This window comes from Panthera leo, chromosome E2 (genome assembly GCF_018350215.1).
Source record: "Panthera leo isolate Ple1 chromosome E2, P.leo_Ple1_pat1.1, whole genome shotgun sequence".
Classification (NCBI taxonomy): Eukaryota; Metazoa; Chordata; class Mammalia; order Carnivora; family Felidae; genus Panthera; species Panthera leo.
Genome location: NC_056693.1, coordinates 47,708,353 through 47,732,922, shown reverse-complemented (window position 1 = coordinate 47,732,922; position 24,570 = coordinate 47,708,353). Strand labels below are relative to the sequence as shown.

General features: G+C 39.6%; 2 protein-coding genes, 1 long non-coding RNA gene and 1 pseudogene across 16 annotated transcripts in view; 1 reads left to right on the top strand and 3 right to left on the bottom strand.

Moving 5' to 3' along the window:
• Positions 1-9,287, bottom strand: part of HYDIN (HYDIN axonemal central pair apparatus protein) — a 443,605-nt gene extending 434,318 nt beyond the window's left edge. For 7 of the 9 annotated variants that reach the window (XR_006196932.1, XM_042917618.1, XM_042917627.1 and 4 more), the window contains exon 1: positions 9,017-9,072. The gene's annotated coding sequence lies outside the window, so the exon portion shown is untranslated. Of the gene's footprint in view, positions 1-9,016; positions 9,147-9,240 lie in introns of those variants that run through there. The other 2 variants (XM_042917620.1, XM_042917622.1) reach the window with 2 other exon arrangements.
• On the bottom strand, positions 1,742-9,294 carry CMTR2 (cap methyltransferase 2). 5 transcript variants are annotated; one of them, XM_042917633.1, is made up of 2 exons: positions 9,241-9,294; positions 1,742-5,291 (listed from the first exon to the last, which is right to left on the bottom strand). In XM_042917633.1, the coding sequence occupies exon 2, from the start codon at positions 5,270-5,272 to the stop codon at positions 2,972-2,974; it is 2,301 nt and encodes a 766-aa protein (XP_042773567.1). In that variant the 5' UTR covers positions 5,273-5,291; positions 9,241-9,294; the 3' UTR covers positions 1,742-2,971. The 5 variants fall into 5 exon arrangements, with proteins under 5 accessions (XP_042773567.1, XP_042773570.1, XP_042773569.1 ...); XM_042917636.1 differs by lacking the exon at positions 9,241-9,294 and adding an exon at positions 9,072-9,150; XM_042917635.1 differs by lacking the exon at positions 9,241-9,294 and adding an exon at positions 9,033-9,103.
• Positions 9,295-9,435: 141 nt separating this feature from the next.
• LOC122207747 lies at positions 9,436-17,300 on the top strand (annotated as a pseudogene).
• Positions 17,301-18,122: 822 nt separating this feature from the next.
• LOC122207776 overlaps positions 18,123-24,570 on the bottom strand; it is a 63,839-nt gene continuing 57,391 nt past the window's right edge. For both annotated transcript variants that reach the window (XR_006196999.1, XR_006196998.1), the window contains exon 3: positions 18,123-18,353. This is a non-coding gene — a long non-coding RNA (uncharacterized LOC122207776). The remainder of the gene's footprint in view (positions 18,354-24,570) is intronic.

Genomic DNA, 24,570 nt, shown 5'->3' with positions numbered 1-24,570 from the left:
GGGTGGCTCAGTCGGTTAAGCGTCCTACTTCGGCTCAGGTCATGATCTCGCGGTCTGTGGGTTCGAGCCCCACGTCGGGCTCTGTGCTGACAGCTCAGAGCCTGGAGCCTGCTTCCGATTGTGTGTCTCCCTCTCTCTCTGCCCCTCCCCCACTCATGCTCTGTCTCTCTCTGTCTCAAAAATAAGTAAACATTAAAAAAAAAAACGTTAAAAAAAAAGCTAAAATTAAAAATAAAAAAAAACAAGTAAAACAACAAAAGCACCAATCAACATTTTTTCTCACCTCTCCCTAATATTTTAAACTTGCTTCTTTCATTCCACTCCAAGATCTTTGGAGTAGAAAAAATTTGAATACAAAATTTAACTTTTTTCAATGTTTATTTATTTTTGAGAGAGAGACAGAGACAGAGCATGACCAGGGGAGGGGCAGAGAGGGACACACAGAACCTGAAGCGGGCTCCAGGCTCTGAGCTGTCAGCACAGAGCTCAAAGTGGGGCTCAAACTCACAAGCCATGAGATCATGACCTGTGCCCAAGTCTGATGCCCAACCAACTGAGCCACCCAGGCGCCCCTTTAATACAAATATTTTTAAATAAAATAAAGTATACAAATTCAGATTTTTAATTTATTCCAGAAAATATATTTTCAATGCATTTAAATATTTAAGTAATATTAGGATAATATATAAAAGCCCTCACTAGAATATAAAACTGACTTTTTTCTTAGGGAGGACAAAAATTAATACTGAAGAAATTACATTTATAAAACCTCTTTCTCATCTAAGTCTTTTAGGAAACACATTTTGTGAAGTTTAAATTTTCTGGCTGTTTAGATCTACAAAAAAAATTTTTTTTTTTAAAGAACAGTAACTACCTTGATATACAAACCATCCCTCACCTTACTGTCTTCTTGTCATTCATTTTTTGGACAGCATTTTTCCTCCCCTTTTTCTCAAAGAGAAATTCCTCTAAATCATTGGTACCTGTCAGCCACATCCAGTTCAGTTTGAACCTTCAACTCCTATCTCACCTATATAGAGCAAATCTGAATCCAACAAATCAGATGAACAGCAACTGATTCCAAGAGCCAAGTTAAATACCAAAATATATTCTAATAAACACCAGTATGCTATACATCCCAACAGTGATTAGTGTTTAAAAAAACAAAACAAAATACACACACACAACAACAACAACAACTAAGCATTCAGTACTTATTTGAGACGCTTAAAAGAAAGTTTTAATACCAAAACCTGGACCTAGGCTTTCAACTTCATTCAAACGAACTGGTTAAAAAAAAACAAAAATAAACTGTGCCATTAATATTAGACCAAACCAACCAAGGCATAAAGACTATTAAGTACAAAATGGTTTTCCCAGAGTGATTTTTAATTCTCTCCTAGTAACCAATTTTCTGTCAGATTTTTATCATTATACAACTAGAACCGTTTCCATAAAGTCACCCACCAATAAGAAATTACAATTCTTTTGGAAATCTCCCTCCAGGCCTCCGTACCCCCCTTGGCAAGAACTCAATCTACCCCCTTCTCCTCCCTAAGTATTCAGTTTCTTTCCCGAAGTAGAAATTCCATAAATATTACAATATTAAGAACTAAATTTTAATGAATACATATCAGAGGAAATGAAAGAACATTAACTCCCATTCAAACCTTCCTTAAAAAAAAATGTTTCCAAGTTATATTTTTAACTTCCCCCATGATTCTCTTTAAAAAAGACGAACACAAAATCTCTCTGCTAATGACTTTATTCATGAATCTATAATGTAGCTCAAAATAGCAAAGAACATTCTAAAAATTCAGATTAATATTTATCAACCAAATACATGAGAGAATACATCTACTTTTTATATAACTAACACAAATGTCTAAAATGCACATGTGAGAGTACACTCTTCACTTTGTGTAATTTCAAAGTAATGAAGATTTGCTTAATACAGTTTGCCAGAAAAGCTCATTTACGTGGTCGAATACATATAATTTAAAAGCAATCAGACATAACTGATAAAATAACCATCTTACGGTTAATCTTTTAATAAAGTGCTACTTTCATACTGAAAAAAGAAATAAAATTAAAAATTCTGAAATGTTGAATCATCATTCTGGAAGTGTTAAAATTTTTCTTTAGGGTTCACTACGTTCATCACATTCATACATCTCCAATATGAGACCATACGCACTATTTTGCAATCTAAAAAAATCCTTTAGTTCACAGATTATTTCCTGGAAGTTAAAAATTACTACATGATTGCTAAATGAAGCTTTTCATGATACATGTGTGTATTAGCCACAGTGATTTTTCATTGTTTTAAACATGATCTTTGGTTTGAAGTTGTCCTGGATGGACTAGCTGGATGGCTGTGGTTAGTGAAATATTTATAAAACAGCACACTAGCTTCATTTAAACCACACCAGTAAATTGGGTCAGTGGCCTAAAGGCAAGGAATGGCACAAATTCAGCATCTGGCAAAAGGAGTTCCCCGAATCCATAAGTGACGTGGTCAGGAGTAAAGAAAACCGGTGCAGCTGAGGTTTCCACCTCCTTTCATCAAAGACGTCTATCAATTTATTAACAGCATTATCCACTGAGGAAATCAGTTGGGAAAAAATCTAATTTGAATGAAGGCACATGGGTGCAAATCTTAAACAGGTAAGGACGACCAACAAAACTGCTTAAATAAGTATGGGTGTCTCTACCCCATCCACCCACACACATCTCACGTCTGAGGTTGAGTTTCATCACTGCATAGACTGCACCACATGGAAAACTCTATGCCTATGGGCATATATATGAGATCAGAACTAGCTGGTGGTTTTCCAGAAATAATGAGACTTTCAATGATGCAAAAGTTGGCCTTTCCCTCAAATGAAAGGTTTTAAATTAATAGCAAAAGACTACAATAACAATGGAAACTGTAAGAAGTCATAAAGTTAAATCTCAGAAAGTTTCAATTTCATAGCTGAAGGCTGCTGATGATTTCTTCTCTCTCTCCTTGAATAATCACATGCAAATGCCTTTTAGCAATGGCCGCATTCAAATCCCACAAAAAATCAAGCAGTGCCCCCTTAAGGAGCACCTCCATTGGCACAAACTGTAAAACCTGCTGGGGTGCATCAGAATTCAGCAAAGAGCTCAACAAGTCATTCACATTCTGCAGATACTGGAAAACTGGATTCGGAAGGTCCTGGTAACCCACACACAGCAGGACTGCACAGGTCTTCAGGGGTTCAGAGGAAGTGGGACAAGAAAATGTGATGAACCTAAAACAATTGTGGAGTACAAAAATCAAACCAGCCATAAATCTCGTAAAACAAGAAAGTACAGGCAAAATCATAGCATCTCCTGTCTGAAGCTGCTGCAACGCACGTAGAAAGCAGTCCAAAAACAGCTGCTGGTAAACTGGGTCTCCATCATGAAGCAACGAACAGCTGCAAGTCATGAGTTCCGCTGGTTCCAAGAACTGAACTTCCAACGGTATATGCGTTTTGATGTCACTGAGGGTTGGAAAGCCCACAAGCAGGCACTTTATTCGGTTGCTGGGTTCTACGACCTGCTCATCCTGAAGGCACTTGGTAAGGCTAAACAACTCAGTAAATATCAGTTCTTCAGTAAAAATATGACAAGAACAATAATCCTGCTGTTTGGGCCAGAACTTGGAATCCAAATTCAAGGCTCCTCCTAATGACTTTTCAATTGCTTCATTAAGAGCCTTTAAAATTTCACCATCACAGAAAGGAGAACACTTTACCTTTGGCAGTTTCTTTCCCTCTAAAATATGCCATAAGTGACACTCAAGACTGGAAGCTGTCCCTTCTAAGAGAGAACTCTGCCCAGAATGATACACAGCATGTTCTTCCGCCCAACTATTAAAGTATCCTTTGGCCACCTTATCTTTCCATGAAAGGGTTTCCAGCATTTTCCTTTCATTATAGGTTTTAAAATATCTGTTCCTCTGCCCAAACCGTTTTGTATTTGTACTACAACCAATACTAGATTTTTTCACTAGCCAATTATTTCTGGAAAGAGGCTTCAACTGAAACTTTTCCATAAAATATTGAACAGCACAGTCCCTTAAAGTATTCAGTTTTATTTGTTCCCCTTTTCCCATGCACTGAAACAGACGAATGTTCTCAGAAATAGTCTCTAGCTGGTATTTATGAAAGAACATACAACATTCTTCATGCCTTTTAAGAAAAGATTCGGGAATCACATGATGGGGAAAGAGAGCTTTCTGGGTCATTTCAGTCCCAAAGTTCAGCACCATCTTAGATAACAGAGGATGGATTGCCTCTCTTCCCTTATAACGGAGACACACCACATAGACTTCTGAGTTTCCTGCCTTGCTAGTAGCAGGTTTGAAAACATGGACTTGGTCAAAAGAACAGTTTAGCAGGTACATCAGGTTTATGGAACAATGTTCAAACAAAGTAAACATCTTCAGAACAAAAGAGCCACCATTTCCAAGAGTCGTCAGAGCAGTGACAACTTCACAGTAATGCAAAGAAGAGACTAAAGCTTCTTGTTCACCTGGGTTTCCTTGGCAATCAAAACTCCCATCTGCAGTGATCAAGTGAATGGTAGCCATGTTGCTTATGAAATTCTGAAGTCCAGTCAGATATTTCAAGTTCATGATATCACCGGTGTTATCTGGACCAAAGTACCACCAATGCAAGGTATTTGCTATAAGTCGGTCATCCATAATCATCATAAGATTGTCATTTGCTTCATGGTATGGATTCAAAGTATTAGCTACCCAACTCCAATCACAGGGGAACCGATGGGATTTTAAGTAGTGATTGAGACTAGCTATAAAAGCTCCAGGAGCTTCACAAAGGTGTAGGGAATTCAGTTTTCCATTCTGAAAAGCTTCCTGTGGAATAAGTGGAAAGCTGCACAAAATTTCATGAAACTTACACCACGCTTGAGTACAAAGTTCAGCGTTTACAGATTTTTTCACATGAGAAATTATTTTTCCAGCTTTGTTAGTAAAAGCAGTGTGTTCATGCCACTCATCCAATTTCTTGTCACTCAGTAGGTTTTTTACTTCATTTAGGGAGTTCTTCAAATCAAGCAATGCATTAAATTCCGTGTGGTCACAAGTGAAAATCTCACCGGGATCTGGTAATTGCCACTCGTTATTAAGTGGCTTGCCATAAGAAAAGTTCTTGGCAAAGAGTTCAAAAATGTCAGCAACAACATCTGGGCTGAATGTCTCAGGACTTGAACCCAGGGGTGGTTTTCTGCACTTACTCATTTTCAAATTAAATTAAAATCTAGAAAAAGAAAACACACAATTAAATGAATCAAATTTATTAGAGAGCGAAATCTCATCCACAGCAAATCGGATCACACTCATGACAAACTGCATAAAATGGGAAAGCTAATGTCAGCACATGCTGTTACATAATGAGACAATTTGGAATAAAGAAAAAGTAAAGGCTTTCATACCCAACAGATCTGAGCTCAATTTCCAACTCTGCAACTTAGAGCTACAAAGTAGCCTTGGGAAAATTACATCTTTGAGTCTGTTTCTTATTTAGGGTATCATTTTTTTTAGATAAGGATAGAACATGCTAGCATATAAAAAAAGCATATACCAAAGAATAATCATCAGTGATGGCAGCTCATATTGCCATATTAATCCATCTAGCTCCTCCCAAAGTTTGCCTCTACCCACATGGCCCCAAACACACTCTCAGACTAAGATTCAGCCCTGAACACGACCTTTGATCAAGCTTTAACAAGTGACTTTTAGCTTTTTTTGTTTGTTTTTTATTTATTTGAGAGACAGAGAGAGAGAGAGAGAGAACATGCACACAGGCTGAGGAGAGGCAGAGAGAAGGAGAGACAGAATCCCAAGCAGGCCAATGCCATCAGCACAGAGCCAAATATGGGGCTCAAACTCACAAACTGTGAGATCATGACCTGAGCCAAGCTCAAGAGTTGAATGCTTAACCAACTGCACCACACAGGTGCCCCAAGACTTCCAGTTTTTTAGTTCCTTCTGAATCTCACCTCCTTCCAGGAGAAGATTTTACACCTAAACCCAGTACTAATATTGCTACCAGACGTCTCTGCCACCACACACTTATTTACCTATAAGGACTGTCAAATACATCCTTCATCCAGATCTCCCACTCTTGCTAAAACATGCACTTTGGTGGTGCCAAATCACTTTCATAATCCACCTACTAACACTCATCATCATACTGCTTGTTGACTGTGGTGTACTTGACTGGTCAGTCTCTATTCAGTTCAATGCTGAAAGTGAACTACAGTTCAACCTGGCATGTCCATAAACTAGATTCTTGTCTCATCTGCTCAGCTCCATACTTCGACTATATTTCTTCTTGCCACGTAACACACTTTGGGGCGCCTGGGTGGCTCAGTCAGTTAAGCATCCGACTTTGGCTCAGGTCACAATCTCATGGTTCATGAGTTTGAGCCCCACATCAGGCTCTGAACTGACAGGGCAGAGCCTGCTTGGGATTTTCTCTCTCCCTCTCTCTCTGTCCCTCCTCACTCACGCTTTGTCTCTCGCTCAAAATAAATAATCTTAAAAAAAAAAAAAAAAAAACAAGAAAAGTAACACACTTCGATAGAAGATCTTTAAATTGAAGAAATATTCGCAATGAATATACAAATTACAAATAGTCACCCTACATCTTGTGGTCTAACACTAAGAAACCAAAAACACTTGTCCAATGGAGAGGGAAAGAGATATAAGAGGAAGATACATGGCCTGATGGCATAGTGTTGGGTAAAGTCATAAATTCCAGCAGAGAGAGCTATGAGTATTACATAGTACTTGTCAGCTCAATGTTAATCAATAGGTGTTTTAGTTCATAAGTTCCACATTTCTCAGCATATTCAAAAAGAATCTAAATTTGTCAAACAAAAAATTCACAACCACTGTCCCACAAAAAGCCAACGTTTGATAATTAAAATGGGAAATAAAGATGAGCTAATGCCACAATAAATACAATAATATCCAGAAGACTGTATTCTATTAGCATTTACTTTGTACTGTTCTTTTGGCAGTTCTTTTATATTTTGTTTAAATTATTTACAATCCTGTCTATTCTACTAGCTTGTAAGCTTCTTGAAGTAACAAGTATCTTCTTAGTCATTTGTTTGCCACAGTATATTTACCATACATGTAAATTACAGCTAACAGTCACATGTGTCCATCAATATCTTTTTCTCAAAGCTTTTTTTTCACTGTTAGACGCTGTATTCAGACAAATTTCTTAAAGAAGGCAAAAATGGGGCATTGATACATTCACTAAAATCCTAAATGAAAGCAAATGAAAGTTCATTACAAGTTATTCTATCTTAATTTACACTGTGCTTACTGGAAACTACAACCATGTTTAGATTGCAACTATATTCTACTTTGGAAAAAGTCTGACTTTAGTCATTTACTTCACATATTAATTAATGGCATAAGGAAGCTCTGAAATGTCACCTAAGATAATACATAATACTTTCACATGAGAAAAACTAAAGTGATTCAAACATTCCATTGTTCTTCCTGACTACACCGGTGGTATGCAAATCAAGATTATGTCTTATGTATTTATATATAAAATACATATCTTGAATATACACACACACACACACACACACACACACATACATAGATCTTAAAAATATGTATATATGTAAATACTGAATTTTCAGGTCTATAACCCGAACTTTGTTTCCTCCTATCAAATTCCCAGAATCCAACCACTTCTCACCCACCTCCAGATACCAGCTTCCTGATTGTAGACAGTGTCAACTCTCTGCTGGATTACTGCCATAGCCTTCTAACTGGTCTCTTCTATCTTTGCCTCCTTTGGCTCCCAAATAAATGCCACAGTCCTAACAGTAGTCTACAATGCTCTTGAAGATTTCTGCCTTCCAGCCCCAACCTATCTCTAACCTGATTGTCTACTATCCCTCCCAATTCATTCTGCTCCAACCACATAAACTTTCTGTTCACTGAAACACGAGGCACACTGCAACCTGCAAATCCTTTGCACTGGTCAATCCCTCTGCCTGGAATGCTCTTTCTTCAGAGTACCTGCATAGCTAACTCCCTCACCTCCTTCAAGTATTTAATCAAGTGTAATTTTTCTAAGAGACCTACCCTGACATCCTAATTGCATCTTGCACTAACAATGGTAAAGGTAAGGATCTTGCTGTACTTTTTTTCTTTCTGTGACACTCTTTTCTAACATTAAATCTGCTTATTGTTTATTATTGTCTTCCCCAAACTAGAATCTAAGCTCCACAGGGCAAGGATCTTTTGTTTTGGTGACTCATGTATCACCCCGAGGTTAGAACAGTGCTTAAGGTACACAATAAACCCTCTGTGAGTATCTAATAAACAAACGTATATTATACTTAGCACAAACAGCTCTCCTCTAGGTTCCGAATATGAGTCATAACTTCAGCACTTCAATGCATGAGCAAAAATTAAAAAACAAACAAAACACGTGGTTTACAGACTACAGGAAAAAAGTTTCCAGTATACGTTCCTCTGGCCCTTCCATTAAGCACTGCTTAGAACTTTCTGGCATCATAATTCTGCTGAGGGTCAGTATTACCATTCTTAATTTACATATTCGAGTAGAAAGTCATGCCCGCCCCCCCCCGCCCCGCCCCAAGCCACAAAGGAAAATACCTGCAAAATCCGTGGGCCTGACACAAACCCCACAAGATCTTATCAACAGGCTCTCTTCAATTAACGCTTACAAAGTAGTTTTACAAGTGTTTCTGGCAACTCCTCTTCCCAGCAACCGTGAAAATAATAGAGTGTATCTAGCGCTTTACTTTGGGCCAGGGGCAGCCAAGATCTCGTTTCACCTGATGGGACTGAGTCTCAACCTATATTCAAGCGGCCCGAGCCCTCCTGACGTGGAAGAACCTCAGTCCCAGACCCTGCCTCATCCTTGCCTCATCCTCTGGAAAGTCGAAGGAAGACCCGAGCTCGGAAGCCAGGTCTGATTACCTTCGCTTACGCCCACCTTGGCTCCCCGAGTCTAGAGAGGCAGCGCTTCACTCACTCTCCCCACTCCAGGAAACCATCCTCCACTTCCGCTCCCGGAGCTGCTTCCCGGAACGGTCGCTCGTAGGGTATACGGCGCCCCCCGCCGCAGCGAAGGCAGGTGGTGCGCCAGAAGACAAGGAAGGAAGCCCGGACCCGCCCTCTCGACACCAGGACCCGGAACCCACCTCCAGGCCGCGCCGCCGCGCGTCGCCGGCCGACAACAGCCCGAGCCCTGAGAGACGCACTGCGCACGCGCTTCACAGCCGAGTGGGGCTAGCGTCACGCGTCAACGTTACGTACGCCGGCAACTCTAGCAGTGCCCGGGCCCAGGCTCTCTATAGGTTTCTTTTCTCGCCAAGTCCGGAGGAGGAAAGGCGTCCATGGCAACGGAAACCGCTCGAGGAGGCGGGGCGTCCTTTGGCCCCGCCCCTTCGGTAATGTGGGCGGGGCAAACCCGTCCGAGACATTCCGGCTCCGCCCACCCAGACCCTGAGTTGGGAAGGTTTTCCAAAGTTATTAGGCAGTAGTTGGTTCCTAGTACACAGGCTGAGTTAAAACTGAGACTCGAAAGACAATATGAGGTTAAAAGCCAAACTAGGCCAACTGCGACGTAATACTCTGTTATAACATATATATGTTTATAAACCAGAAAGGAAAAAACAATCTCAAAGGAAAATTAGACAAAAATTCAAACAGACCATCTAAAACCAGTAAAATAGCGACTAAGGATGTACAAAACTTTTTAGCCTATTATAAAAGAAAGACATGGAAATGAAAATAAGTTTCATTTTCACCTGATTTAGCAAAGATTAAAAAGATTCATAATGGCCACTATTGGTGAGAATAAGGAGAAACCGGTTTATATACCGGTTGTGCATGGGGGTAAACATTGGCATAAACTTCACAGATGGCAAACTTTAAAATGGCCTCGCACCCCAGCTGGGCAATTCCCGCTCCAAGAAATTTATCCTTAGGAAACGCAACATAACCAGCCCTCACTTTGGACAAAATATTCATCTCCTTAATATCAACAATAAGAAAAACTCTAAATGTTGACTTTAAGGGAATTAATTAAATTCTTTGTGATACAGGGGTGCCTGGGTGGCTGAGTCCGTTTAGCGTCCAACTTTGGCTCAGGTCATAATCTCACTGTTGTGAGTTCCAGCCCCCCCAACTGGGGGGGCTGACAGCGCTGAGCCTGGAGCCTGGAGCCTGCTTCGCATTCTGTGTCTCCTTCTCTCTCTGACCCTCTCCCGCTCGCACTCTGTCTCTCTCTCAAAAATAAATAAAACATTTTTAAAAAATTATTTGTGATACATCCATATAATGGGATACCATTCAGCCAATAATAGGTTATGTGTGGCAACACTATTGCATAAAAATAGAATATAGAGCTGTGTGTAGAGTTTCAACCATTCATGTAAATCATGTAAAAAGTATATATATATACACACACACATTATTTTCTAATTCCTCCTGGATGTCCATCAATAAAGAAAATTGTCTTTTCAAAAAATGAGTCTAGGACATTTGGATATTCATATGGAAAAAATTTTATTTGGATTCTTACATTATAAAAACACATTTCATTTGGGATGCCAATCTATATTTTAAAAGTCAAAAAACTCTCAGGGCACCTGGGTGGCTCAGTCAGTTAAGCGCCCACTCTTTATTATTCGCTCAGGTCATGCTCTCATGGTTCACATAATCAAGCCCCATGTTGGGCTCTGCACTGACAGCACAGAACCTGCTTGGGATCCTCCCTCCCTGATTCAAGTGGCTCGAGCCCCTCCCCCATGCACGTGCGCGCGCACTCTCTCTCTCTCTCTCAAAATAAAAAATAAACTTAAAAAAATTAAAAAGTCAAACAATTATTTTAGCAGAAAACATAAGAAAACAGCTTTGTGACCATGAAGTAGACAAAAGTATACAACAAGTCAGAAAAAGCACTAATCATAAAGGAAAATTATATAAACTGAACCATACTAAAATTAAGAATATCTATTCACCGTAAGATATCATTGGGAGTGAAAAGACAACATACAGAGTGGGAGAAGATATTTACAATACATACATATGACAAAGGACTTGTATCCAAAATATATCACTCTATATATGATATATATATATATATATATATATATATATATATATATATGAAATTAGGGGAGAAAAAATGTTTTCCTTCTACCCTTCTAGGTTCTCTGCTGGGGCTCTGTAACAAATGATATATTAACAAGAGAAAAGCATGTGAATTTACTAATATTTTATGTGACCAGGAGCCTCCACAAGGAAATGAAGATCTGAAGAAACCATTAAAACTGAGTGTTTTCATACTAACTTTGATGAGGAGTGGAAAGTTGTGGGGAAATGTGACAAATGAGTATGAGCTAAGAGTAGTACACTGGGGGAAATTTAGGCAAGGCATGTTCATCCAGATTCCTCTTGGAGTCCTTCCAACTTCAGAAATAAGAATATTCCTTTCCTCCAGGTATAGGGAGGGCATATCTCCCATGAGGATCTTGTGAGCTGCTTCAGGGGAAGGTCAGAGAGTCCTTCCTACACCTGCCATTTCTCAAATTCCTTCAGCTTAAAATACTTAATATGCCAATCAACATATTTTGGGGCAGCATGTTCTGAACCCTGTCAATATTCACCCATGTTGTTTTATGTATCTGTAGTTCATTCCTTTTTATTGCTAAGTAGTATGCCATTGTATGGATAAACCACAATTTAGTTATCTATTCTCTTATTGATGGACATTTGAGTTCTGTTTCCAGATTGAGGCTATTGTGAATAAACCTGCTATGAATATTCTAGTACAAGACATTTTTGTAAGTGTATGTTTTCTTTACTTTTAGGTGAATACCTAGGCATGGAATGAATGGCTGGGTCATAGAGTAGATCAGGGTTTCTCAACTCAGCATTAATGTCATTTTGAGAATCACGGAAGCAGATCTATGCGTAACTTTGAAGAAACCTCCAAAAAATTTTCCCAGAGTGCTTGAACGATTTTGCATCCCTACCTACAATACCTAAGAATTCTGGGCCTTACAGACACAGTCCAGCCGTGGTCAACCCACATTGTTCTTGGACATTGCCATGGATGGTGAGCCCTTGGGCTGCATCCCCACTGAGCTGTTGGCAGACAAAGCTCCAAAGACAGCAGAAAACTTTCATGCTCTGAGCACTGGGGAGAAAGGATTTGGTTATAAAGTTTTCTGCTTGGACAGTATTATTCTGGGATTTATGTGCCATGGTGGTGCCTTAATACCATAATGGCACTGGCAGCAAGTCCATCTATGGGGAGAAATTTGATGAGAATTTCATCCTGAAGCATATCGATCCTGGCATCTCGTCCTTGGCAAATATTGGACCCAACACAAACGGTTCCCAGTGTTTCATCCACACTGCCAAATCTGAGTGATTGGATAGCAAGCGTGTGGTCTTTGGCAAGGAGAAACAGGGCATGACTATTGTGGAAGCTATGTGGAACACCTTGGATCCAGGAATGGCAAAACCAGCAAGAAAATCAACACTGCCGGGGCGCCTGGGTGGCTCAGTTGGTTAAGCGACCAACTTCGGCTCAGGTCATGATCTTGCAGTTTATGAGTTCGAGCTCTGCATCAGGCTCTGTGCTGACATCTCAGAGCCTGGACCCTACTTCAGATTCTATGTCTGCCCCTCTCTCTACCCCTCCCTTGTTCACATTCTGTGTCTCTCTGTCTCTCAATAATAAATAAACGTTAAAAAAATAATTAAAAAAGAGAGAATCAACATTGCTGATGTGGACAAATCTAATAAATTTGACTTGCGTCATATCTTAACCGCCAGCTCATTCCTTCTGTAGCTTAGGAGAGCACCCCTTCACCCTCATCTCCTCAAAATATCCCATAATCTTTGTGTTCCTTGGAGCAGTTGTATGGTTCACATATTTTTCTTATCCTCCTCTACATCAAGTTCGATTGCAGAGTTAAGTTTATGATTATGAAATAAAAACTAAACAACAACAAAGAATTCTGGTTACTTCACATCCTCACCAACTTTTGCTGTTGTGAGTCTTTGTCATTTTACCTATTGGTGGGAGGTGGTTGCTTTTTTACATCTGTTTCTTAACAAACATTAATTAAAAATGAAGATCTGTGGATATTGTTCTTTTATGGGACTAGATACCAGATGAAGGATATATGGTCTCTTAAATACAATTACTATGTTCCCTGAGGTTTATAAATATTATCAGGAATATTCCAAACAACAAAACATACTGAACTTTACTAAAATAATCACAACATTAGATGAGCATTGAGGAGGGCACTTGTTGGGATGAGCACTGGGTGTTGTATGAAAACCAATTTGTCAATAAATTATATTTTAAAAATTAATTAATTAAATTAACATTTGTTGAGTACATAAATTAACATTTGTTGAGTTCAGCACTAAGCACTGAAAACTTCCCCTTTTTTTAATCCTTTAATCCTCTCAACAACTCCATGAAGTAGATATGTATATTGTCCCCCTTTTATAAACAGAGAAATCAAGGACCAAAGTGATTAAGAAATTTGCTAAAGATCATAGAGTCAGCAATTAGCAGAGTCAGGGTTTGGACCTAGATGTGCCTAACTCCAAGGCCAATCTGTTCTGCAGAGAATTCCTAGAAATTGCATCCAGTAATTTAAAAACAACTTTATTGTCCACATCCATGGCCAGAAATGTTTATATGAGGCCAGTGATTTTATTAAAAATGATCAGTTTTAGGGCACCTGGATTGCTCAGTCAGTTAAGCACTTTTAAGTCACTCTTGATTTTGGCTCAGGTCATTATCTCACAGTTCATGGGATTGAGCCCTGTGTCCCTGCTTCTCTCTCTCCCTCTCTCTCTCTCTCCCCAGCTCATGCTCTCTCTCTCAAAAATAAGCATTTATATATATATATAAATGATGAGTTTCATTTATTTTATCCTAAAAGCAGGAGGGTTTGCAAAAATTTTTGGAAAAGATGAAATGTTATAAATGGATGAAACTGGCATCTGAAACTTTAAAAAACTGAAGGAAATTAACCAAGCCCTGCAACTTTTAAATACATACATACATATATATGTATTTATCTGAGTGGAAGCTAGCTACAATTAGTTATTCTTTCCGATTCCTGAGCATTCTTTATACTCAACTGGCATGACAATGAGAATAGAAGTAGCATACAAGAATTAAAACAACCAGCTCCCCATCCTCTGCTCTGATTATACTTCTCTGCCAAAGCAAACAGAAACTAAACTGCTTCTGTGGTCATTTATCACCAATCAACTTGCTGAGTCTCTAATTACATCTTCAGACAGATTCTGTGAGGTGACAGTGTATAAATCATGGTTCCAAAATCCCAGAGGGAGTTGTCTGAGATGATGGAAATGTTCTATAGCTTGATAAGAAGGTTTAGGTTAAGAGGTATATGTACCTGTCAAATTTTATCAAATGGTATAATTAAGATTTGAGGATTTCAGTAAACATAAATGTTACCTTAAAAAAAAGCCATAAACAAATATTGAACTGTAGTTACCCACATGCATGCTGAAGTGTTTAGAAAGAAGTGTACTGACATCTTACTTTGAAGTGCACCACACACAAGATGGATCGTAAACAGAGGGATGGATTGGTGGTGAAGTGAGTATAGTATGATGTTCACAACTGTAGAATCTAGATGGTGGACGCATGGCTGTGCACTAATTCCTTCAGCTTTCCTCTGGTGAAATTTTTTTCATAGTAAAACAGTGGGAGAAATAAACAGAGATTCACATCATAAAAGGTAGGAATGGCACGTCTTCTTACTAAAAAAATACATGCAAGAGTATCTAGTATTTCCCATTAGCACAGGAAACAGAAGCTCTGAATAAAATGCAAAAGTATTTCCCATTAACACAGGAAACAGAAGCTCTGAATGAGCTTTAAGTGAACAGCATTGGGTCTGGCAGCAACCAGGCCAATGTTCTTATGGTTCAGTCATTTGATCCATGTATCTGATTTGGTGAACACCATTCAGGCTTGGTTTTGACCATTACACGATCTTAAAGTGTTCCTATTCTTTTTTTTTTTTAATTTTTTTTAACGTTTTATTTTATTTTTGAGACAGGGAGAGACAGCATGAACAGGGGAGGGTCAGAGAGAGAGGGAGACACAGAATCTGAAACAGGCTCCAGGCTCTGAGCTGTCAGCACAGAGCCCGACGTGGGGCTCGAACTCACAGACCACGAGATCATGACCTGAGCCGAAGTCGGATGCTTAACCGACTGAGCCACCCAGGCGCCCCTAAAGTGTTCCTATTCTTTGCCACAGAGTGTTCCAGTTCAATCTCGTCTTGACACCTGGAAAGGACCATTGTTTAGAGGCAGCACACCAGGGCACCTGGGTGGCTAAGTTGGTTAAACATTCGACTCTTGATTTTGTCTCAGGTCACAGTTTGTGGATTCGATCCCTGCATCTGGCTCCATAGTGACAGCGTGGAGGCTGCTTGGGATTCTCTGTCTCCCTCTCTCCCTGCCCCTCCCCTGCTCATGCTCTCTTTCTCTCTCTCAAAATAAATAAACATTTAAAAAAGTAAAATAAAGGGGCGCCTGGGTGGCTCAGTCAGTTGAGGGTCCGACTTTGGCTCAGGTCATGATCTCACAGCTAGTGAGTTCGAGCCCCGTGTCAGGCTCTGTGCTGACAGCTCAGAGCCTGGAGCCTGTTTCAGATTCTGTCTCCCTCTCTCTCTGCCCCTAACCCACTCGCATTCTGTCTCTGTCTCTAATAAATAAATAAATAAATAAATAAATAAATAAATAAAGTAAGTAAGTAAGTAAGTAAGTAAGTAAGTAAGTAAGTAAAATAAAGGCAGCAAACCAAGGAAGGGAACACTGACACTGAAATTCTACAAGTCAGTAAAGGTTATAAACCTGATAATAATTGTTCTAATTTCCCTCATGATCATCTTCACTAGGTCTTTAGATTGCATTCTGATCAAAATTCTCACACAGCACCTTAAGCTGTTGAAATACAATGTTAAAAAGAGAAAACATAGTAAAAGTTAAAAGCAATTTGTCTACTCAACTATCAAGTAGAGCATCTACATTGTGGTATTTGTGGGAAAGTGCTTGAAAATAGCCTGAAATCTCTTCTTTCTTACTATTTAGAAACTAAACAAGATTATTAAAACAAATCAATTAATTTTTAGGCATAAACGCAAAATTGTAAACGTCAGCTTATGAAAGCAGTTTTTGTCTATTTTTGGTGTTGTAATATGTAGTTAAACCTCATTCTGCATTTTAATAAACATTCAGGACTACGATGAAGAATGAAATGTCTTTCTCAAAACTTATTTTTTAGCAATTCATTCGTTTCCTTACATAGTTAAAGTTAACAGATTGAGTCTACTCAATTGAGTAGTAACTCGATTGAATTACTAAAAGGGGAAAAGTAAAAATGTGTTTTATATTTTAGATGAACTTTAATATTCATAATACAATCATTAATAATATGCTGACCTAAAATACTTATTTACTTAAAATCATTTCTTTATTTTCTTCATGTAAAAATGACCAAAATGACTTTTTAAAAAATTCTTAAGGGTTTAAGAAACAATATATATTACTGTGAGATGGGCACAGTTTAAAAAAAAAAGGTTGGTAAACACTGGCATATGGACTAGAACACAAGACGTGGCCTACCCTCGAAGCCTTAATCATTTCATTGCAGACACAAGATGTTTAAAAATAAATAACACTATATGACTAAGTGCTCTATTGTACGGTACAGATTAAGGGTTGTGGAAGTCTAAAGATGGGAGACATAGCAGGGAAAAGATGGGGGAAAGAGACTCTAATTTTTGTGTTAAAAGGTTGCTGTTATTTGGGTACAGGGAATGCCAGTCAAACTTAGGAAAAATAATGTGCGTGAGAAGACAGACAAGAAGAAGGGAAAATGGACAAAAGGGATGGAAAGTTAAGACTGAAATGCTATATAGGTAGTGTCTCAGGTCAGGCTGCTATAAGAAAATACTATTAGACGGGGTGACTTAAAGAACAAAAACTTACAAAAAAAAAAAAAAAAAAGAACAGAAACTTATTTCCCCCAGCTCTAGAAGCTGGGAAGTCCAAGATTAAAGTGCTGGATGATTTGGTTCCTGTTGAGGACTCTCTTCCTGGATTGCAGATAGCCACTTTCTCACTGTGTGCCCACATGGCAGGAGGAGAGAGCAAGCACTCTGGTCTCTTCTTATAAGGAGGACACTAACCCTATCACGAGGACCCCACCCTCATGAGCTCATCTAAACCTAATTACCTCCCAGTGGCAAAGGCTGCATCTCCAAATACCATCACATTGGGGGCTAGAGTTTTAACATATGAATTTTGTGGGGACACAATTCAGTCCATAGCAAGTAGTGAAGAGCCAGAATATAGAGGACCATGGAAGCCAGACTAAGGTGCCAGAATCTGCTGCTATAGGAAATGGTTAAGAGGGAAAAAAATGACTAAGTTTGTTTTAAATAGAGTTAGGGATGATAGTGGAATAGTCAAGCAGAAATATCCAGGAGGGAGTTGGAAATCAACGGGTGGCTGAAGTTCAGGTAAGAAAACTAAAGGAACGTTCAGGGGCGCCTAGGTGGCTCAGTCTGTAAGGCGTCGAACTTCAGCTCAGGTCATGATCTCGTAGTTCACGAGTTTGAGCCCTGTGTCGGGCTCTGTGCTGACAGCTCAGAGCCTGGAGCCTGCTTTGGATTCTGTGTCTCCCTCTCTCTCTGCCCCTCCCCCACTTGTGCTCTGTCTTCCTCTCTCTCCCTCAAAAATAAATATTTAAAAGAGAAGAAAACTAAAGTAACATTCAACCCTGTGGATTCTTAAGTACCTGCTTTATTATTGTTTATTAACAACAATTATGATACTTAATTTAGAAGTGGAATCAATACCAAAAGTTGTTAAAGCACTAGCCCTGGGGGACTCTTTACTGTTAACAGCTCACCTAGCACTGTCCCTCCTTGGGATCAATATGGCTTCTCATCTTGAGCTTTTCATCCAAAGCTCTGACTTTGGAGTACCTGGGTTAGAATATCCGCCCATTGGCTACACGGCCTTGGGCAAGCAACACCTGCAAGGGTCACAGTGAGGATTACCAAACTAATGTAAAACACTTAGCACAGGCTCTCGCACTCAGCCGACATCTGATAGATGTTAGTTGCTCCTGAACAATGTCTGTTCTTTTCTGGAAGATGGGGTGCTAAATTCAGACTCTCCTTGCAAGGTTCTCCTTTTGCTGTTTCTTCTTATATTCCAAACCCTTAATAGAAGAGGACAGGAAAAGGAGGGGGGTGGGGAGACCAAGGAGAAGAAAGGGAAAAAAGAGAAGACACTTGAGACCAAGTTATTTCATAGCTGTCATTGAGAAGCTGTCAGATGTATGTGCTTTCTGTTTTCAACAATTTGGGCCGGTTTCAAAGAACAGAAAGAAGACTGGCTGTAAAATGAATGAACACATGAACCAACATGGATGCGTTTCAAAAACATAATAAAGGGAGGCTGCAGAACAGTTTTGCGTTGCCTACCATTTATGTAATGTTTGAAAACACATGAAACAATTCTGTTTCATGTTTATTGATACAAACATAGTCAAAATATAAAAACACAGATGATAAAAACACACTAACTTCCAGAGACTGGCAACTTCTGGGAAGCAAGAGGAGATGGGAAAGAAGCACAAAATGGGTATGAAGGGTATCTGTAAAGTTTTCATTCTTTTTACTAAACTCTGAAGCTATGGCAAGATCTTGGCATCTTTAAAATCTAGGTAGTGGCTACATGGGTGTTATACTATTCACTTTTCTGAATGTTTGAAATATTTCCTAAAAATTTTAAACATAAAAAAGAAACCATTGGCCTCATTTCTAAATCCACTCAAACTCCCATGCACTTTAGAAACCCATCTGTTCAGCTAAATCACACGTATGCATGATTTTCAGGAATGATTATGCTTCTCAGATTCAATTCGAGAAGAGTATAATGAATCTATTACAAATGGGTTATGTTTTGTGTTAGGTTTACATTACCAAAATATATTCCAAATTCTGATATCTGGGTTGAAATACACATATTATCCTATTATTACATTTTAATGTCATTAACACCAGATTACATCTTGGGTACGTTTTGTGGTTAACAGATTGCTCGTGTGTACCATAAGATCCGCAGTGGGTTTCATCTCAGGGACAAACTCCAACTGAGCGATAGTGGCTGGCCACAGTGCTCTGTTTAGACAGTTGGGAAACCACATCTGAGCTCCACAGGAAGGGCAACGGTCAGGTAGGGAGCTGTGTCAAGAGCAGGGTGATGGAAGGTTTCCTATGTGTCCCAATAACATTCCTGACACTTTCCTGATTCTCCTTCCTCCTCTCACTGCTCTGTCTCGATCTCCCATCACTTCCCCATTCTAACTTGGTGCTCCTAGAAGTCCCCTCCTTGACTCTCATTGATCTTTACTCATGCTGCAATAATCCCTGACTGGTTTCATACCACAGCAATCCTACACGCTGATGAGTCCCTCCTCTTTTATTTTTCTGTGAAGCCTTCTCAGCCCCATCCAGGCTAGGTGAGAAACCTCCCTGTGGCACACACACAGCATTTATCTCTAGCTATCCCAACTATTTGTTTACCCATCTATCTCTGCTCTGGGCTTTGAAAGGACAAGACTGGATCTTATTGATCTGCACTCCCAGCTTCTCGCACATAGTAAGCAATCAATAAATGTTTGTTAAATGAAAGAATGATTTAATGAATAGTGTCCTTATTTTGCAGAAAAGGAAACAGACTCAGAGTTGAGATTTTTCTCCAGGTTATACTTCCTCAGAAACCTTCCCATCTTTCCTCCAGGACAAAGATTGACAAATATTTTCTGTAGAAGGACCAGATAGTATATATTTTCAGTTTGTGGTCCAGAAGGTCTCTGTCACAACCAGTCCACTCTGACGTTGTAGCTAAAAAGCAAATGGAGACATGGCCATGTTGCAATGAAACTGTATTACAGAAAAAGGCTGGATATTGCCCATGGACCAAAGCTTGTGGCCTTGCTGTAGAAGATGAAAAACAGAGCCTCCTACATGTCTACTTGCTTCACTGAACATCTTCTTGGCCTCAACCCAAATTCCAGGGTCCTGATCCCAATGTTTCCACAGTGCTTGTTGGAGTTAGATCAATATCCCCTCGTATTTCCAAGCTAAGGAATTAAGATAGGCTCGAGAAAAAACTGGCTGCAAAGATGAGACCAGACGGGACAAGAGGAGTTGGTTGAAAATGACCTTTAAGAGACCCAAAGGAATTCAAGCCCAACTTACCCACATTCTCCTTGAACATCCATTTTGAACACTCAACATGTTAAAAAGAAAAGAGGTCCATTTCTTGGGTTCAGTAGACAAAGGAGAAAGGGGAATAAATAACTTTCTTCCATTCTTCTTCACACTCCCTTTTCTGTGTTTCCAAGTAACAAGTCTCTTTTTATTTCCCAGAGGCTATTTTAAACTTCTTCCACTCTCATATTTCCTACCCTATTGTCCTTTCATGCATTATCAGGAGATGACCTAACCTCCTCCTTCACAAAGGAAATAAACGTCATGAAAGAGAACTCCTTCAGAATTCTGCCACTCACCACTGATTTATCTGTATCTATCCTACTCTCTTATCCTTCCTGTCATAATAGAATAGGTGTCTAAGACCAGTCCCTTCTGTTCTCTGTGTCCCAGGATTTCTGCCTTCTCAGGGAAACTGATTCCATCAATTCTCTCTGTCTCTGTCTCTCACTCTCCCCCACCCCCAACTTCTCTTTCCTCTTCTCCTTCTCCCTCTCTCCCTATCTCCTGTATTTATCACTCTCCTTTCTGTGTCTCCCTCTCCTCAATTTCATCCCAAAGACACAGAGGAGCTTCTCCCCCTCCCCCCTGAGAAACTCTCCTTCAACATTCAGGCATGCATGTCCCCACTATCTTGAAACTCAGTTTCTGAAACCTGTATCTTCTTCCAATAATTGCCCTATCTCTCTCCTACCTCCTTTCTTAAAAGAGTTGTTCCAGATTTGTTAAAAGAGTTGTGTCCTCAAGGTTTCCACTTCATCATCTCCCAGTAAGTTTTCAACTCATGAAAAATGTGTTTCTCCTTCATTACACCCCTGAGTCTCTCATTGAAAGACCCCAAAAAACCTCCTTTTGTTGCTACATCTAACCTAGAATTTTTTGCCCTTATCTTTACTGAATTCCTGGCATTATTTAACCTGGTGATTTTCCTTCTTCAAACATTCTCTTCTCATGACTTTGGTGCCAACATGATCTCCTCCTATGGTCATTCTCCTCCTTTTCCTCCTATGGTCATTCTTCCTTAGGCTTCTTTGTAGAATCCAATACCTCTGCCTAATTATTAAATAATTTACAGGTAATCTTAAATATGTTGATGAATCTCAATTTACTTCACCAACCCAGAGCTCACTGCTGAGGCTAGAGCCAGCCAGTCAATTGCCCTAATATAATTAGAAATCATCCCCTCTTCCCCTTTATTCACTACATCCAGTTCCATGTTTAGAAAACATTATCTTGACCCATCATCCTAGCCAACTACCACCCCCCTTTTCTTTGTCCCATTCACAGCAAAAGTTCTTGAAAATTGTTTTTAAAGCCCCCCTCCAATCACACTCTGAACTATACAACTTCACTGAAACAGCTCTTGCCAAGTCACCCATGATAAAGGCAAATGACCATTCTCAAGTCTCATTTTACTTTAATCTTTCAACAAGCAGCATTTGACACAGCTACTCACCTACTTCTCATGGATACCTACCCTTTCATTGGCTTTCCAGATCTCACTCTCTTCTAGTTTACTTCCTACATCACTGAGCTGTCTTCTCCTTATTTGCTTGTTTCTCCTTTCTCCATGATTCTTAATATTGGGGTAAGCCAAGGCTCATTCCTTGACCCCATTCTCTACATTCATTCCTTGAATGATCTCACCCCATCTCAAGCCTTAAATGTCATCTCTACATCTGTGATTCCCAAATGTATACCTTTATCCCAAACCTCTCTTTCAACATCTAGTCTCTTATATAATACTGCCTACTCAACGTCTCCATTGGGATGTCTCACAGGTATCTCAAACTGAACTGAAATTGAGTTTTAGTCCCAAAGACCCCCTCTACCCACAGTTTCCCATGTCAATAGAAGGCAACTTATTCCTTGGTGTCATCATACCTAAGTTGATTCATCTAGAGTCCTTTTACCATTGTTTCTCCACTTAAGTAATTTTTTACCATGGTTTTAAGAATTTATTTTTAAGAGGGCTTATAAGTGCCAAGTTTGCGCAAGTTTTAAATGGTCTCACACAGCCTTTATCCTCAAAGGACATTTATACTTTCTTTTCCTGATAAGTTTGTAGAATTTATTCCATGATCAACTGGAAATGAGTGTTGCATTAGTCTTTCTTTTCTTGACCTCCCATTCATTTTTTGGTTTGTTAAATTTCATCACTGAAATGAGGTTTTTGTTTTGTTTTTTTTCCTCTTGTCTTATTGAATCCATGTTCTTATTAATTTCCTCTGTAGCTCAAAGCAATTGCAGGGAACCTTTCCTACATCCCTTGGTGTTTTCTTGTCTGGATTTTTTTTCTTGCAGTCTCTCATCTGTTTTACACCTGCTATACTCATTTAAATCTTCCCTTCATTTTATTCACCTGCAGAATGCTTACTTAGTTACCATGTTGCTTCTTTTCTTCTTGCTTAGGCTCTAGGGACAGCTCTACCCAGTTCTTCCTTTTGCTTTGATAGAAGATGAATTCTCAGGGCTGCCTGGGTGGCCCAAATGGTTAAGCTTCTCTCTGACTCGTGATTTCCACTCAGGTCATGATCTCAAGGTTAGAGAGATCGAACCCTGTGTTGAGATCCAGCCCTGTGTCAGGCTCTGCCCTGACAGCATGGAGCCTACTTAGGGGTCTCTCTCACCCTCTCTCTCTCTGCCCTTCCCCTGCTTGTGCTCTAAATAAACAAACAAACAAACATTTTAAAAAATAAACTTTTTTTTAAACACATGAGACTTAGTGAAGTGGTACTGAAATATATTAGAGATAAATGTAAGTGAATATAGTGAAATGGGTGAAAATGTGTTTTGTTATAGGTCTTATTTAGAAAGATGAGGAATAGTGAAGTGAGCAGACATTTCTGAGGCAGAAAGAATGAAAAGGAAAGTTGAAACAGACATTCATTTTAATATGAATGAATGGTGAAAACTATATAAATGAAACTCAATAAAATAAATGCAATCAATACATAGTATTATTATAAGCCTAGCTTTAGTAGTCACACTTATAGCAGTGACTCAATATATAGAAGTCTCATTACTGTTAAGGTCTCCAGAGATTGGCTTACAACCATGTTAAGCATGCCATAAACCTGAACGTAATCATTTTCAGGGATAAAAAGAATGTAAAATAAATTAATTTACAGAAGAAAAAAAAAAGAAGGTGGATTCTCAGTGACAACTTCTGAACCTTATCTGGGACCTTGTTCCCTTCCAGCAACATTTTCAGGCCCGGGGATTGCGATCCACCCATTTTCTTATAGCCTGAGGGCAGGAACTTGGTAAGAACTTGGGAAATTTCCTGCAGTCTTTGGTATAGAACTAGACCTACCTTTTCTTCTAAGATCGTTAACATCCAGATTGAGGTACCCCTTCTTCTCACAGGGGTGGTACCCTTAGGTTTCAACTCAATCCCCTGATTTAGCATCAAATCCTGGCAGATGATGACACCCGGGGGTTTTCCTGGCTCCACGATGATACTGAGATCATAGGCGGGAACCTCTACTCTTGGAAGAGATTTCCTCGACTTTTCTCTAAGCTCCCTGCCCCAACTTTATCAGCTTCTATCTAAATCAGGGGCTTCTGGGGAGAATTCTCTAAGTTTTCTGAGTCCCCTACATCACTTCTTCCTCCCTTTGTTTCACTTCTAGGGGAAAGGGGGATTTAGGGGCTGCACAAAGTCACACCAAAGCCTTCTGTTTTTCTTCTTGTCACTTTTCGGTTTATAGCAGGAAAATAACCTCTTTCGCTGTTGTTGGTAGTAATTATTTTAACTAGTTTATTTCACCGAGTGACAGGGGATGGTGATTCTGGAAGCCAAAAGGTATTGTTGTTTTATAACTGCGAGGAGTCTGGCCATTTCACCCGACCATCCTCAGGGACAGGGTGGGAATGGGAAACAAGATGCAAGGGGATGACCCCAGCACACCCCAGTCTCATGGTGGTGGCAGGCTCTACTCAGGGAGCCTGGTATTTTTTTGTGTGAAGTCTGTCTGGCTACCACACTTCCCATCTACTCTTTCTGCTGCCCTTTGTTCTCTCAGCAAGGAGTGGTGTCACCCTTAACACAAAGGGCTTTTGTTCAGCTTAACTTTAGTGTGTTTTGCTTAATGTTTATTTTTATTTTTGAGAGACAGAGAGTGACAGAGCATGAGCTGGGGAGACGCAGAAAGA